Source organism: Tasmannia lanceolata, unplaced genomic scaffold, assembly GCF_043159265.1.
Source record: "Tasmannia lanceolata isolate RefF3 unplaced genomic scaffold, GAP_Taslan_0.1 ptg000003l, whole genome shotgun sequence".
NCBI lineage: Eukaryota > Viridiplantae > Streptophyta > Magnoliopsida > Canellales > Winteraceae > Tasmannia > Tasmannia lanceolata.
The window spans coordinates 62,016,993-62,031,755 of NW_027518680.1; the positions used below are offsets into that span (position 1 = coordinate 62,016,993).

The 14,763-nt window shown below is 40.7% G+C and overlaps 1 protein-coding gene across 1 annotated transcript; it reads right to left on the reverse strand.

The window, feature by feature from the left end:
- Window positions 1-9,878: 9,878 nt before the first annotated feature.
- Window positions 9,879-13,725, reverse strand: LOC143858271 (uncharacterized). Its single transcript, XM_077368924.1, has 2 exons — window positions 10,892-13,725; window positions 9,879-10,728 (listed from the first exon to the last, which is right to left on the reverse strand). The coding sequence occupies exons 1-2, from the start codon at window positions 13,599-13,601 to the stop codon at window positions 10,283-10,285; spliced, it is 3,156 nt and encodes a 1,051-aa protein (XP_077225039.1). The 5' UTR covers window positions 13,602-13,725; the 3' UTR covers window positions 9,879-10,282.
- Window positions 13,726-14,763: the final 1,038 nt, after the last annotated feature.

The window sequence follows — 14,763 nt, forward strand, 5'->3', positions numbered from 1 at the left end:
GAAGAGCCTCTATACCCACCATATCACGGTAGGGTATTAAAGAGGGAAACATGATCCTTAAAGCTTAGGGGGAGAAAACAAATGAGGGAACTAAAATTCCGATACGAGCAAACAATCTCAAAAAGACGACTAAAAGCTGACGAGACTTAGCCAGTCTCCACATGAAGGGATATCTTACCCATGGAGTAAAACCCCTAGACAAAAGACAAATGAAAAGCTTCTAACCCTAAGGGCAGACTTCTAACCAAAAGAGACAGACAAAAACCTTATAAGAAGAACTACTAAACAATAAGTCGCTACGGAAGGATCCTAACTAGTTAAACACTATATGAGGAGGGAATCCCTTAACCCGCGAAAACTCTAAGGCAGGAAGGGAAGAGATTGGCTCAAGAAACGTTCCATCGTCACCAAACCCGACAAAGTGTTCTCAAGATTGATGAAACTCCGGAACTCGAAGAGGATCCCAAGGAACGCACGAAAAACAACCCTGGAAGCGAAGGAACTTTTGAACCCTAAGAAGAAGTGAGGCCTTCAAAGAAAAGAAAACCCCTAAGCCCTATAAGAAGCGATGGGATGAGAGAGTGACATAAAGGGCCAAGGGCTGGCTCAAGAGGTTGTCGTCCGTCATAGCCTGACGAGAGGAAATCACAAAAAATCAAGGCAGATATCAAATGTTGGTATCCGACCCGAACCTCGATGAGAATCCCAAAGACAGTAAGGAACCCAAGAAGTTAAAAAAAAAAAAAAAAAAAATTATCTATATTGCTCGGTGTATGCATCCAAGACCAAAAATCACAGAAAGAATGAGACTAAATGTCCAGCCCTTCGTTAGTTTAGTTCGAATAAACAGACAAGGGACTGCGGAATTAAGGCCAGACTAAAATTGGAAACCAAGCCCCTCCTTGGCCATTCAAATATATGCTCGAGAACCAAAAGAAAAACAAAGAGAAACTATAACTGAGCATAAGACCCCATCTTTGTCTCTTTCTGAGAACCGACCTTAGAGAACAAACACAATACATCTCTGACCCCTTTTCAAATGCCAACTCTAAAAATTGAAAACTAATAAGAGTTGAACTTAGAAAGGTGGAAATGAGGAATCAGGCCTTGAGGTGCTCATGCTGGAATATCATACCATTGATGGAATATAGTGCCATTAATAACACCCCTGTCGGAATTTAGCGGTACAAGTATCAGCCCTCATTGTCTTTGACCATTGAAAGAGTCACCTAAGTCATCTCGAGTCTCCAAATTAAGGCCATGACCTAGTCCACTAAGGGTAGGAATAGTAAACAACATTTCGTGAATCTAATTGTGAGAAACGTGCCAACCTGATGCTTGTACTACTGCATTTTAACAATGGTATTACTACAGGCACTACATTTCAACAACAGTACACATCTTACTAAAATTGAAATGAATGAAGATGGATCGAATCAAGCTTGAATATGAGCAGCCATCTAACCCAAGGAAATGCACTGGATGGATACCATTGAAAACATTCAGCAATGTGAACATCACTTCCCACCAGAAGAAATGAACAGAGGGTAAGTGAAACAATATGGGAAAGCAATGCAATAATCCTACCTGCCTAGGAATGCAAATTGGGCATATGGAAGACAAAGTGACCGAGGAAACATCGATGTAATTGCCGAGGAAATATAATGAAAAGAAATCGAATCATTCTTTGCCAATTCGCGCTATACTATGCTATCAACAACCCTGAATTTTTCATATGATGCTCATTGTGTTCATAACACCAAAACAAAATAATTTCAATAGCACAAGACAAACAGTACCATCATCAATGAATAATGAAGCTTATGCTAGCTTTCTCTGAGAGCCCCAAAACTTAACCAATTAAGCAGTGAAATCACAGGGTTTATGCCATTATATAGACACAGTAGTGTCAGCATCAGTTTATGAAGACACCGGTACATGCATTACTATGTCTTGATAATAGCCAAGCCCACTTTCTTCCTCTGATTGGTGGCACCCAATTCTTCAAGTATTTTAGTAATTAAGCCACCCCACATACTCATGTCTGTAATCAACTTGGGTGTTAAAAGGAAATCTTGGAACATTTTGCTCTCAATATGCTTTGAACAGACCCAAAATTATGGGGGAATCAAAGTTTAAAATTGATAACAATTACAAGTGACTTCCGATTAGCAAAACCAAATAATCTCATATTTTCAGGGCACCCAGATGAGGAATATAGATAATCCAATAGAATTTTTCATGTCTACTATCATTCCCACTAGGAATCCAAAGAACAGGTTAGTAATATGGGCCTAATTCATGCAATCTAAGAAGAAAACAAGATGAAATCGATGAAATTTACCAATGACATAAGAGGCAAGAAAACGGAAATTACCTGTAGAATGGTTGAAATTCAACTCGTGTCGATTGAATCCTCAAAATTGCTGGAGATCAGATCAGCTATGGTCGGATCTCGACATTGACGGAAGAAAATCGCTACAAGAGCTTGCCGGAAAAGGGGTCTGAGAGCTATGGATAGGATGGTGGAAACGATGAAGGGTGGGAGAAGATGGAGTTGATGGCGGTCTGCCTCTCTCAATTTTTCCTTCTACTCAAAGCTCTCTCTCTCTCTCTCTCTCTCTCTCTCTCTCAGCCAGTTCTCCCAAAAAAAATGAAGAGCCTCCCTATGCTGCTAATGTTGATTTCTCTGCAACCTTCTTTTTTTCTTTTCCTTGGAAGTGAATTAGAAAGGGTTTGAATGGAGGCCATTGGAGGGGGATTTCAATGAGGGTTAAATAACAAAGGTTTGAGGGTAGGGGTAATGGTAGAAGGAGAAGGAGGATGATGGTGCTAGGCTTGAGCTAGGGTTTTAATGGATAAGGGTTTGGGTTTAATGGTTGTAGGGGTAGTTTGGGTGATTTTAATGGAAAAGAGGAAAATAGTGGCCAAGTGAAGAAAAAGGGGGTTTCGGTGGTCAAGATGGTGACAGAGAAGGTGAAGATGGGGGACGAAGGGTCTGTTGGTGGAGGAGATGAAGGTAGTAATAATGGGTTTTGGTTTGAGGGTTAGGGTTTGATGGTAGGCTGAGAGGGAGGTTTGATGGTGGTGATTGGCAGGAGATGGGGAAAAGAAGGAGAAAATGGTGGCTAGCCACCAAAACCCTAAGCCCTCTCTCTCTCTCTCTCTCTCTCTCTCTCTCTCTCTCTCTCTCTCTCTCTCTCTCTCTCTCTCTCTCTCTCTCTCTCTCTCTCTCTCTCTCTCTCTCTCTCTCTCTCTCTCTGTGTGTGTGTGTGTGTCGCCTCTACCTCTCTTCCTCTGTTTCAACGAATTTTTTTTATTTATTAAAGCCCTAAGTCATTGGTATATATAGATAAGAGGTATGTTGATTTTGGCATACCCTTGCCTTGGTAAATACACCCTGCCTATTTGACTTCTTCTCCATAATCATTTGTACTTAGAGATTCATATTAGCACACCCTTACCTCAATAATTCACTCCCCCTTCTACTTTTTTTTTTATAAGGTTAATGACATACTCAGCCCCCCCTTGCATTGCATTGGACAACCCTTGGTAGTGCATTATGATTACTCTTTTATGCCATTAGGGAGTGGCCTTGGCAAATGAATGGAAAGGGAATCAATTTTTGTTTTCTTTTATATATATGGGAACTGGTATTGGCACTCTCTTGCATGATAGTTTTTTCCTTCTTTAGTTGTGCACACACAGTAATTGGTATTGGAACCTCTTTGATCTGATAAATCAACTCCCTCTTTTAAACTATACCATGTTACACTACGCTATCTACTTCGCTCGTTCACTAAGCAAACCTTTACGAATTTCGACAGAATTTTGAAGGGACCTACTTGGGATCCTAACATATTCTAAGAAGAAATTTTAGACTCTAAAACATTACTTTACTAGGGTTTCTACTCGAACCAAGCTATAGGGGTTCGGTCAAAATGGGGTGTCTACAGTATATTTACGCTGTGATAAAGAAATGCCAGTATTATTACGAGCAACTTCAATTCCTAAAAAATATTTGAGGATGCCAAGATCCTTAATATGAAATTTATTATTGAGAAATTTTTTGAAAGCCATGATGGCATGTTCATCATTACCAGTGATAATGATATCATCCACGTAAACTAAGACAGCTGTGAAAGAAGAAGAAGAATTTTTAGTGAAAAGAGAATAATCTGCTCGAGATTGAACAAAACCATGGGAAAGGAGGGCACCTGATAATTTAGCAAACCATTGACGGGATGCTTGTTTTAAACCATAAAGGGATTTATTAAGCACGCAAACTCTTGTCTCCCCCTTACCAGAAAATCCGGGCGGAATGGCCATATACACTTCTTCATGAAGATCGCCATGAAGAAATGCATTATTTACATCAAGTTGGTGGAGTGACCATTTCTTGATGGAAGCAATTGCAAGTTGTAGACACCCCATTTTGACCTGACCCAAATTTCCCAAAAATTGAATAAATCCTGAAATTCGAGTCCCGGAACCGAATTCAAAGTCCCTAGAATCAAGCTTCAAGTTCCCGAAACCGGTTCCAGCATGTCCGAAATCAATCTTGAAATTCTCGAAACCGAGCCTAGAGTGCGAAAGAACCTGAAAGACCCAAGAGTGCACATTTGCTATCCATTTCCGAAATACTCTGAAAGCCCCAGTATACCTAAACCGCATTGATATCCTTCGTTTAATCGCCCCGACATTCCCTTTCATTTTTTCGGAATTTACAAAAAAAGTGCAAAATACCCCTAAGTTTTTTGTATTGGCACTCCTCTATTTGAACCCCCAAGCTCCAATGTATATCGGCACAGTCATATTTTGATATTTTCACTAACCCAGCTTGTTTTGGGATTTAAAGAATTATCAAATGGTTTTTACATTTTTCCAGAGTACTCCACAAGTGAGAAAAGACAAGCAGGGAGAGTGAAATTATCAAAATACGGTTGCGTCAATATCATTTCCCTAGAAAAAATATATGCAAGAAAAAATAATTCTCTCTTCCCCTGTTCTGGCATAGACCACCCCCTCTAGCGTAGAAAGTACGCTAAAAAGGGTTGTCCATGGAAGAAAGAGAAGGCAAATATATGATTTTTCTTTGTAAAAGGGAGTAGAGTACCCAAGCATGGGTGCCCAATAAAGCAAAAAAGGGGTAATAGGGATGTTGATAAAAGTGTAGAATCCTCCTCTCAGAAGGGCATTTTTGGAAGCTTGCATTTCTTCCTTTACAAGCCACATACATAGACCATTGGATTAAAAAAGATGAGGTGTAGGGTCTAGATTAGTTGAACATTCTAGGTTTTTAGGGTTTCTACAATGGAATTAGGGTTGGGGAAGTAAATCAAGGGCTGGGAGCAATCAAGAGGAAAATATACCAAATTAAGGGTTGAGATCAACTGTGGAAATAACCCTAGCTATTTAACCCAAAATGGAGCTCGTGACAGAGGGGGAGGGATTTTCTCAATTTTTTTTTTAGCACACAGCAAAAGAGGGTTTTCTCATTTTGCAGAGAAATACAAGAAAAAGAGGGAGGGAGAATCGGGGAGCCGCAATCTTCGTCTCCTCTGGCCGAAATCCGGCAAACCCATTTTCCCCACCTCCGGCAAGCCATCATCATCTCCGGCCACATCTCAGTCACATCACCACCACCTTCAACCGATCTCTACCGAGACCACCATCTCCCTCAAACCCATTTAGCTAGGCCCCATTCCACCGACCCAACCGCCATAATCTTCTCCAGCCATCCAAGCCGGAATCCGGCAAGATTCCGGCCCTAGCTACCCTCTCTACCTCCGCCATCACCTTCGCCATCTCTCCACCATCATTAAACTCATTTCACCCTCACCTCTGCAATTTTCCCCCAACCGCCATCCATCTCCGACCAAACGGCCATGAATCCGACCCCAATCCAGAATCTGTGAAACCCACTTCACCTCTAAACCATTCTCATCTCCGGTCATCTCTTCACCACCATCAAACCCTCCATTTTTAACCACATCTCCACCATCTCTGCAACTTCTCCATCACCGGAACTCCGGTCGTGCCACCTCCAACTCCACCCTCACCATCACCCCTTCGTCTTCTCCGATTGGAATCGACGGAGCTCCGGCCAACATCACTATCTTCTTCTTCTTCCACCACAGCCACCACCATCCCTACCATCCATCATCACCAATCTAACCCATCTCTATCTACCAAACCCATTTCCTGCCCATTAAAACCTAAACCAGTTTTCATAAACCCACCTCCATTACTCCCAACCTCCATCACTTCCTCATTCTCTGTTAAAGAAAAAGGGTTTCGGCAAACGGGGTTTCACCTGCACAAGGGAGTAAACAAAAGGAGAAAAATTCAAAAAAGGAGACCCCATTTACAACTGTGAGAGAGAGAGGGGGGGGGGGGGGGGGGGCGTCGGAAACCGGTTTTTCCGACAACTTCGCCGGAATCCGGCATTTCTTCTTACCCAATACGTACTCATAAGTCTATTCCCACTTTATTTCCACTCATCTCTCCATCCCAAACCCCTTATCCCTCCACTATCCATTACCCTGTTTCTCCGACCACCACTACTTTCGACACAAGCAACCATTGATTTTTGGCGTCGTTTTTCTCTTGAGACTTCAACGTCTTCTGCACATTTTTTTAGTTGGGTGTCAACTCCATCTCCGATCCGAGCTCTGCCATCAATATTTCTTCCACCATTTCCGGTGCCGACACCGAAGCTCCGATGAACATTTGACGATTGCAATTTTGCCCAACACAGGTAATGATCTAACTTTATCTTATGATATTTTTATCGCAAAGATCTAAAAATTTCATGAAAAGTTAGCTTGTTCCTGTTGTGTTTTAATTGTTTTCTCATAGTAGTACTCAAATTCAGCAAAGATTTGTGGTTTTTCATTTTTCATTCACTGATAATAGAAATGGAATGAGTGTAGTGCATCTATCAAAGCAGAGTACTTGTAGGTATTGATATTAGCACTGTCATATTTCTTAGTTATAAAATTTAAGTTGTCTTTTCTGCTCCAATTGGCTTTCTAATTCCCTTTGAAAGTTCACATGATCATTGAAGAAAATTTTGACTAAAAGAGATAGGAGGGGCTGGGTATAACCGCTTGAACATGGAGGTGCTAATGTCTGTATTCGTTCGTGAGCATTATCATGTTCTGCTAATTGAACCAAATTAGCTTATTTTCTCCTCCTCGTAATTGACGTGTGCGAATTGTATGGATGATAAGAGCATTGAATGGTTGTTCGAGCAGTAAAGGACGAGGTAGAATAGTTCAATTAAAGAAATATAGTTTTGGTAGTATTTTTCCCCTTGACATTTGTACTACCATAATGTGAGGATAGCGCAGCTCCATCAATTTGACATTTGGTAATTGGATTTATTTCTTTATGGCAATTTCAAATGCTGCATGTCTCTAGCTTGGATCACACTCGAATTGGTTTGGGACTTAAAAGTTTGGAGCTTGGAAGAGGTAGAGATGGCTAAATATGTTAACCATGGTATTGAGCCAAGCGTGTTTGCACTATCTTATCTGATCTCCCATGGCTCCTAGATTGTCCAAAGGGCTCTAGATTCATACAATATAGATAAGCTTCCTTGAGGATGGTATTGTTACTTAGGGGTTTCACATCCTCTTTCCTTTCTTGGGATTCTTACAGGGTGAAGGGGTTTCCCTTCTTTCTGAGGTCATCATTTCTTATAGGATCCAGGGATTCTTCCTTGTTTTCTTTCGGGACCATTCTCTTCACGTCCCTCGGGATTCTCTCTGCATTTCGTGATCCCATCGATTTTGGGGAACAATTCGTCATTCTCCTCGGGTTTAGGCGACGACAGACGGAAATCTCCTAAGCCAAAACCCCCTTTTAATCAAAGGGATAAGCAAACACACATAAAAATCAAATAGTAAAAATCCAAAAACAACAAAAAACATCAAAAGCGCCAAAAATGTTTTTTGAAGAAGTTATTTCGAACTACGTTGGCTTGGTCCATTTTCACAGGGTACGTAGGTAGCTTGGGTCCACCCAAGTTCAGTCAAACACTTTCAATAAATATTTTCAAACATTTTCAAACAAAAACTAAAAACGGGCAAGGATGGTGATTGCCAGGTCACTTGGAGCCCTCTTTTCATTCTATTTTCGATTTTGATCTTTATTTTTCGGTTTTCATCGGTTTTCCGACGTTTTATCGGGTTTTGGGACTGGCGATGACGTAGCGTGGCCCCTTCACAAGGCCCTTCACAGGGATTGTCCTCGCTGAAGCCCAACGATAGGTCATGACGATCGCGAGACTTGTCCGATCTTCAGCAGATTAGGATCGCTGGGCTTGATTCCTTTTTTAATCGCCCTCTGAGCCTATCGTGTGTTCCATTTTCTTTTCCCTGGCATTTCTAGTCCTTGCATACCGTCGACTTTCTGATTCCTTTCTTTTCGTGCATCTCTTAGCGTGTTTGTCTTTAGTTTCTTTTATGTTACCTTTAGTTTGCTTATTTCTCTAGCGTGTGATTGATTGATATTTTTCAAACTTGTCCTCGCATAGGTTCGCATGCTAGTGTGTTTGCTTTACTGCTTTGATTGCTTAGCTATAACGTTTATTTATTCGTCTTATCCTGATTATCTGTCTAGATCTAGCTCTTTATTGCTTTCACTATCTCATTATATCTATCATTGTCTGTTTAGTTATAGCTCTGCATGCGGATGTTACTGTTTTCCTAGAATGTGATGAGTTAGGATTAGATGCGATGAGTTAAGATTTGGATGTTTATTTTCTTGTGCCCATCCCCGGGTCATGCATGCTAGATAGACGTTTTCTCGGGGGTGCTCGTTCCCATTTCACCTAATTTTCGCCCAAAACTCTTCAAAATTAATTAAAAATGGCATAAGAGACCAAGTGCTTGTACTTGGGCGAATTGGGGGTGCTCTTCGGATCTTCCTCATTCGTCACCAGGCACGGACCTTTGCATCTCTGGTTATCCGTTGTGACAGAGTACTTTATGGGGTTCCAGGGCCCATTTCCTTGGATGGCGACTCTAAGTTACTTTCAGGTGCGTCTTGGTTTCTAGGCTCCTGTCTCCGGATCAAGAGGTATCTCATACATATACATCGCCACCCATGCTGTGAGTGGCATCATTTTGAGAGTTCCTTGGTAGAGCTCTCCTTCCAATTGTGGAGGTCTCAGAGGATTGACGGGGGATCTCGTGTCCCTCGCTCACAGTCCTCGGGATCGGGGTCCACACAAGTAAACAACATACTGTAACGAGTTTAGCTACAGGTGCAAAAGTTTCATGATAATCAAGGCCTTCTCGTTGGGTGTAGACTTTGGCTACCAAACGAGCCTTGTATCTTTCTATAGAGCCATCGGAGTTGTATTTTATTTTATAAACCCATTTGCATCCTATTGCTTTAGCATAAGGAGGTAAAGAAGTTAAAGTCCATGTATTATTTTGCTCTAAAGCAGCAATCTCTTTAGCCATTGCTTCACGCCAAGGGGCATGTGGCATGGCTTCTTTGAAGGTAGATGGTTCAATATTTGAAGAAATAGAACTAAGAAATGCTTTGTGAGCATTGGATAATTTTTCATATGAGATATAGTTCGAAATGGGATATTTACTATTATTGTACTTTGTCGAAGAGCAAATGTAATCTTGCAATTTTGAAGGGGGTTGTCCTATATATGGAAATGATTTTTGGGGCACAACCTATTTAGGCTGTGGCCCATCCAATGGATGGTTTGGATCATCCTATGGTGCGGGCCATACCGTAGTTTTAATAAAGTGAGAAGTGCGATCATCAAAATACAGTAGTGCTGATAACATTTCCCAAAATCAATCATAACTTAAGCGTACTTTTTTTAAATGAGGCCCTCGGTACGAGGAATAAAGACTGATATTATTCAAATTTTATTTTACAGAATAAACCTAAATTAACATTGAACTAAACAATCAACGAAGCTAAATCCACTGAAGTACTACAATGAAAAAAGACAGACTATGCCAAGTGATGGACTCTATAGCATTCTCAAAAGGGAAATTTATATTTCAACCCCCTTCAGCAGCATTGTTTGTCTGTCTATTTCCTCAATATGGCTTTATTTTCAAGAACAAACAAAGAAGAGAGCTGGAATTTTCAAGAGAATACAAACAAATTAAATGGAGGTGAAAATCAATGTAAATGCATGACATAAACATCCTCGCATTAAAGTTCTACATCTCATTTTGAGGGTATGGGCAAATGTTTCCAACGATTCTTGTCATTGAACCATTCAACTTCAATCAATACCTTAGTTATTGCTAAGATAAGATGAACCCTCACGTAAAGTTGGCATCCTATTTTTCCGTTCTCGATGGATGCCAATTCCATGATATGAGTTTTTGATCACATGCAATTCTTTGACAACATCACCCATCTGCATTCGATCTCTTGGTGATTCTGCACAACAAGAGACACCGATTTTGAACATCAAGACCACACAGTCATGCATTCTATTTTTCATAATGGTATGATTTTCACTGTTGTTGTTGACAACTTGGACTTCTTCTGAGATCAATTGTGGGTCTGTAATCTCAATCACTTGATCTGGCACCGCCATCTTAGCGAACTGGTTGAGAGTTAAGCCATCTGTAAACAAGTTATTGGTAGGAGCTTTTCCTGTGAGCATCTCCAGCAACAAGATTCCATAACTATACACGTCACCATGCGTAGATCTCTTTCCACCCATACCATATTCTTTCCATTTAAACATGAATACAAAAATCAAACCTTTGTTCATGTTAGAAAGAAACTATGAGATGTTGCCAAATAAAACGTCATCTTATAATCAAGCTAATGAAAATTTTAAAATCTTATAAGATAATAATAAAGAATAAAAAATATTGATAAAGTCATTTACCTGGAGCAACATATCCAATAGATCCCTTTATTGTTTGCGAGCTACTTTTATTGTTAGAGTGATTAGAAGTGCCTTCAAAAATAAACCTTGCTAACCCAAAATCCCCCACATGGGCATTCATGTCATCATCAAGAAGAACATTGCTCGGTTTTAAATCACCATGAACAAGTAGTGTTTGTCCATGGTGATGAAGATAATCCAATGCAGATGCCACATCAAGGGCTACATTTAGCCTTTGAATAAGGGTCAAGTTCATCAATGGATGTTGCCCATCTCCCCTTTGATGCAACCACTTCTCTAAACTCCCATTAGGCATGTACTCAAAAACCAAAGCTTTAAAATCATTGCCTTGGTAATCAATACTTGAGCAAGAAGTTAAGATCTTAATGAGATTCCGATGCCGAATGTTTCTTAAGGCTTCACATTCAGCGTTGAAGCTCTTAGTAGCCCCGTGTTGTTGAAGGTTGAGTACCTTCACTGCAACAATCATTTCATTGTGGTCTAAATGTCCTTTATAAACAGAACCATAACTTCCTGCACCAATTAAATTTTCCAAAGAGAACCCATTAGTTGCTCTAAGTAACTCTGCATAAGAAAGCTTTAACCATTGATCCACCGAAGGCGACATAACTAAAGGGTTCTTTCGCGACTTTCTTTTCCAATAGAAGGTTGCAAAGAAACAAGATAGTATAATAAGGAATAAAACCACACTGACTGTTGAAATTATTATTCTCAGAGAATGAGTTATTCCACGTTTCTGATAAACTTGGGCAGGGCATGCTGGCAGTTGTAGTTCTAGGATACCCCCACAAAGCTTGTTGTTTCCATGAACTGAAACCGCACTTGCATTTCTAAAAATCCCTTCCTTTGGTACATCACCCTCAAGATCATTAAAAGACAGATTTAGATACTCGAGTAAGTGAAACTTTTCCATGTATTCTGGAATCTTTCCAAACAAGTTATTGTGTGAAAGATCTAGCTCTGTAATACCTTTTAAATTGACCAATGATGAAGGAATGGTTCCTTGAAAGAGGTTATGATCCATGTGTAAGTATTCCAAACTCTGACAATTTCCTAACGTACTGGGAATTTCACTTGATAAACTATTATAAGAAATGAATAAATTCCCAAGTTGTGTCAAGCTTCCAACTTCTGATGCAAGGGACCCTGTGAAAGAATTATGGGATAAGTCAAGGTATTTCGATAGAGAGGAAAGCTTAAGAATTTGTGTGGGTATGATACCACTAAGCTTATTTTGACTAAGGGTTAATTCATTTAAATATACACAATTTCCAAGACTTGATGGAATGCTTCCTTGTAATTTATTTGTAGATAAATCGAGTCCTAACAAATGAGTTATGTTGCCAAGGGAAGATGGAATTTGACCGAACAATCCATTTGTGTGCAAGGACAATAATTGCAGCTTGTTAAGCTTTCCAAGTCCAACAGGAATAGTACCTGTGAGAAAATTCCTCTCCACGCCTAGTGCTGTTAAGCCTACCAGATTTTCAATACCTGATGGGATGCTCCCAAATATCTGGTTTCTTCCTAATGCCAGGTATGTCAGTTGAGTTGAGAGATTAGCTAGAGAGTTGGGCAAGGCACCAGTTAAGTAATTGGCTTCCAGCTGTAGTTGTTGTAAACTAGTACAATTGGTTAAAGAAGTGAGAAAAATCATGTCGTTGGATTTGCCTCTACTTCCTAGCTGATTACTTGCTAAGCTAAGAATATAGAGACCTCGAAGGCTTCCCAAATTCATAGGCAGGAATCCACTAAAGCTATTCCCACCAAAATCAACCATTGAAAGTCGTGATGCATTACATAAAGTGACTGGAATGGGTCCCGTGAATAGATTATCAGCCATGAAAAGCTCAACTAAATTAGGGAGAGAGCGGCCCAGGTCGGGTGGAATGCTTCCATGCAACTTATTACCTTGCAGAGAGAGAGCAAAAATAGACGAGAGATTGTAAATTGGTTGAGGAATCATACCAGACAAATTATTTGCATCGAGTTGAAGGACTTTTAAGCTGGTTAGTCGTCCGAGCTCGTGCGGGATGCTTCCTTCCAAACTATTATATTGTAGATCTAAATAGATGAGAGATGAAAGGTTCCCAAGGAAAGTTGGGATGTTTCCTATGAGATTATTTTTCCAAAGGTTTAAGTAAGCGAGCTGAGAGAACGAGTGGAACTTGTTGGGAACCCCCCCAACAAAATTATTGTAACTTAAATTCATGGACGTGAGTTTTGGGCAATGGGCAGTCAGATTGGCTGGTATTTCTCCTTCATATGAATTGAGGCTCAGATTGAGATGACGCAAACGGAATAGACGACTCATGTCTGGGGGGAGTTGGCCGTAGAATCCATTGTTTCCGAGTTTGATTTTATGGAGGAAGGTGAGATTTGCTATGTGAGGCGACATGGGTCCGACCAAGCCTTGATCGCCAAGGTTCAAGGCAATGACCCTTTCAGGATGACGATGACCGCATGTGACTCCCAGCCATTGGCAGAAATGGAGAGATTTGTTCCATGAGGTTAAAGCCCCATTAGGGTCATGGGTTATTTCATGTTTGAAGGCGAGCAAAGCTAGTCGATCGGTTTCATTTCCTAGAGTGGTAGATTCTACTGATAAGAATAGGAGCGAGACAAGGGTGACATGAAAGAGAAATGATGAAGGCAATAACCTACAACTCAGTTTACTTGGAAGCTCCATGGAAAGGGAAGAGAAACTCTAAAACCCTAAGAAAACAAGCCTGGGTTGAAGATGCAGAATCACCTTCAGACCCTTCTATTTATAGGGGAGGGAGAGAGAGACAGAGAGATGACTGGTAGTTGGGCATTATTATCATATATATATATATGTCCGATTGCCCCCCCCACACCATTGTTCTAGGGGAAATGATATATCCATCCCCTTTTCTTCCCTGAGTCACCCCCTTTTAGAGTAAAATGAGCTGTCATAAATACACTAAAGGGGGTGGCCCGGGGAAGAAATGGCCTGAATGCTGAATATGATCCTTGATTTCTGCCCATTACTGCCTAATTTTTCTAACCTGTTCTATTTGGATTTTGGACTAAAAAATAAACTCAATTCTCAGTCAAATAATCAGTTTAGCCACCCATATAGGAATCTACTAGCTGATCGGAACGATCCTAGCCATCTGTATTGTACTTCTACCATACATCAATGGAGGGGTATTTTTAAGAGGTGGAGATGGCCTATTAGGGGGCGAGATGGAGGGGATGGGGGTGGATTTTTTGGGAGCTTTTGTTTGGGGAATATGAGTTTGAAGAGGAAGAAGAGAAGGGGGAGGGTGGCTGTGGCTAAAATGATGTGGGAGATTTCCATTTTGCGCTCTTTTTGGAGAGGAAGGGGAGTGAGAATGGGAGAGGAAGGAGGGGTTAAGAATGGGGAGTTTCCGATATTTTTTCCTTCCAGTCAAACTGGGTCTTTCTGTCTTATCTACCGGGAATTGCGTAGTTGATATCGACACACCCCTCCGTGGTCTTTGTCTTTCACATGTATTTATGTGTCTTACTTTAAGACTTTTGACTTCTGAGGCGAGAAAGAGGAGGAAGAAGATAATAGAAAAGGGAGAAGAAAGAAAAAGGTCTTTGAAGTGTGAATTTGCAATATGCCTCTGTGGGTCCCACGTAGACGCGTGCACTACGGCATTGTGGGTCCCACGCTAAATTGATCATAGCCACCCATTTGATTGGTCTTCTTCGTATGTCTTTTCTTCGTATGTCTTTATAAAACAAAGGTAACGTCTGACTGAAGACTTAAAAACTCCAACATCTAGAAGATCGTCACCATCGTTGAGTACTAGGGTTGCAACCCGACCAAACCGTCCATTAGATGGCCACACAGCCTA

Bases quoted from the DNA above. Each gene is read 5' to 3' on its own strand.
- LOC143858271 (XM_077368924.1), bottom strand. From the start codon at position 13,601: ATGGAGCTTCCAAGTAAACTGAGTTGTAGGTTATTGCCTTCATCATTT. The intron at 10,729-10,891 runs GTAAATGACTTT...TTAAATGGAAAG, and splicing joins TATTGGATATGTTGCTCCAG to AATATGGTATGGGTGGAAAG.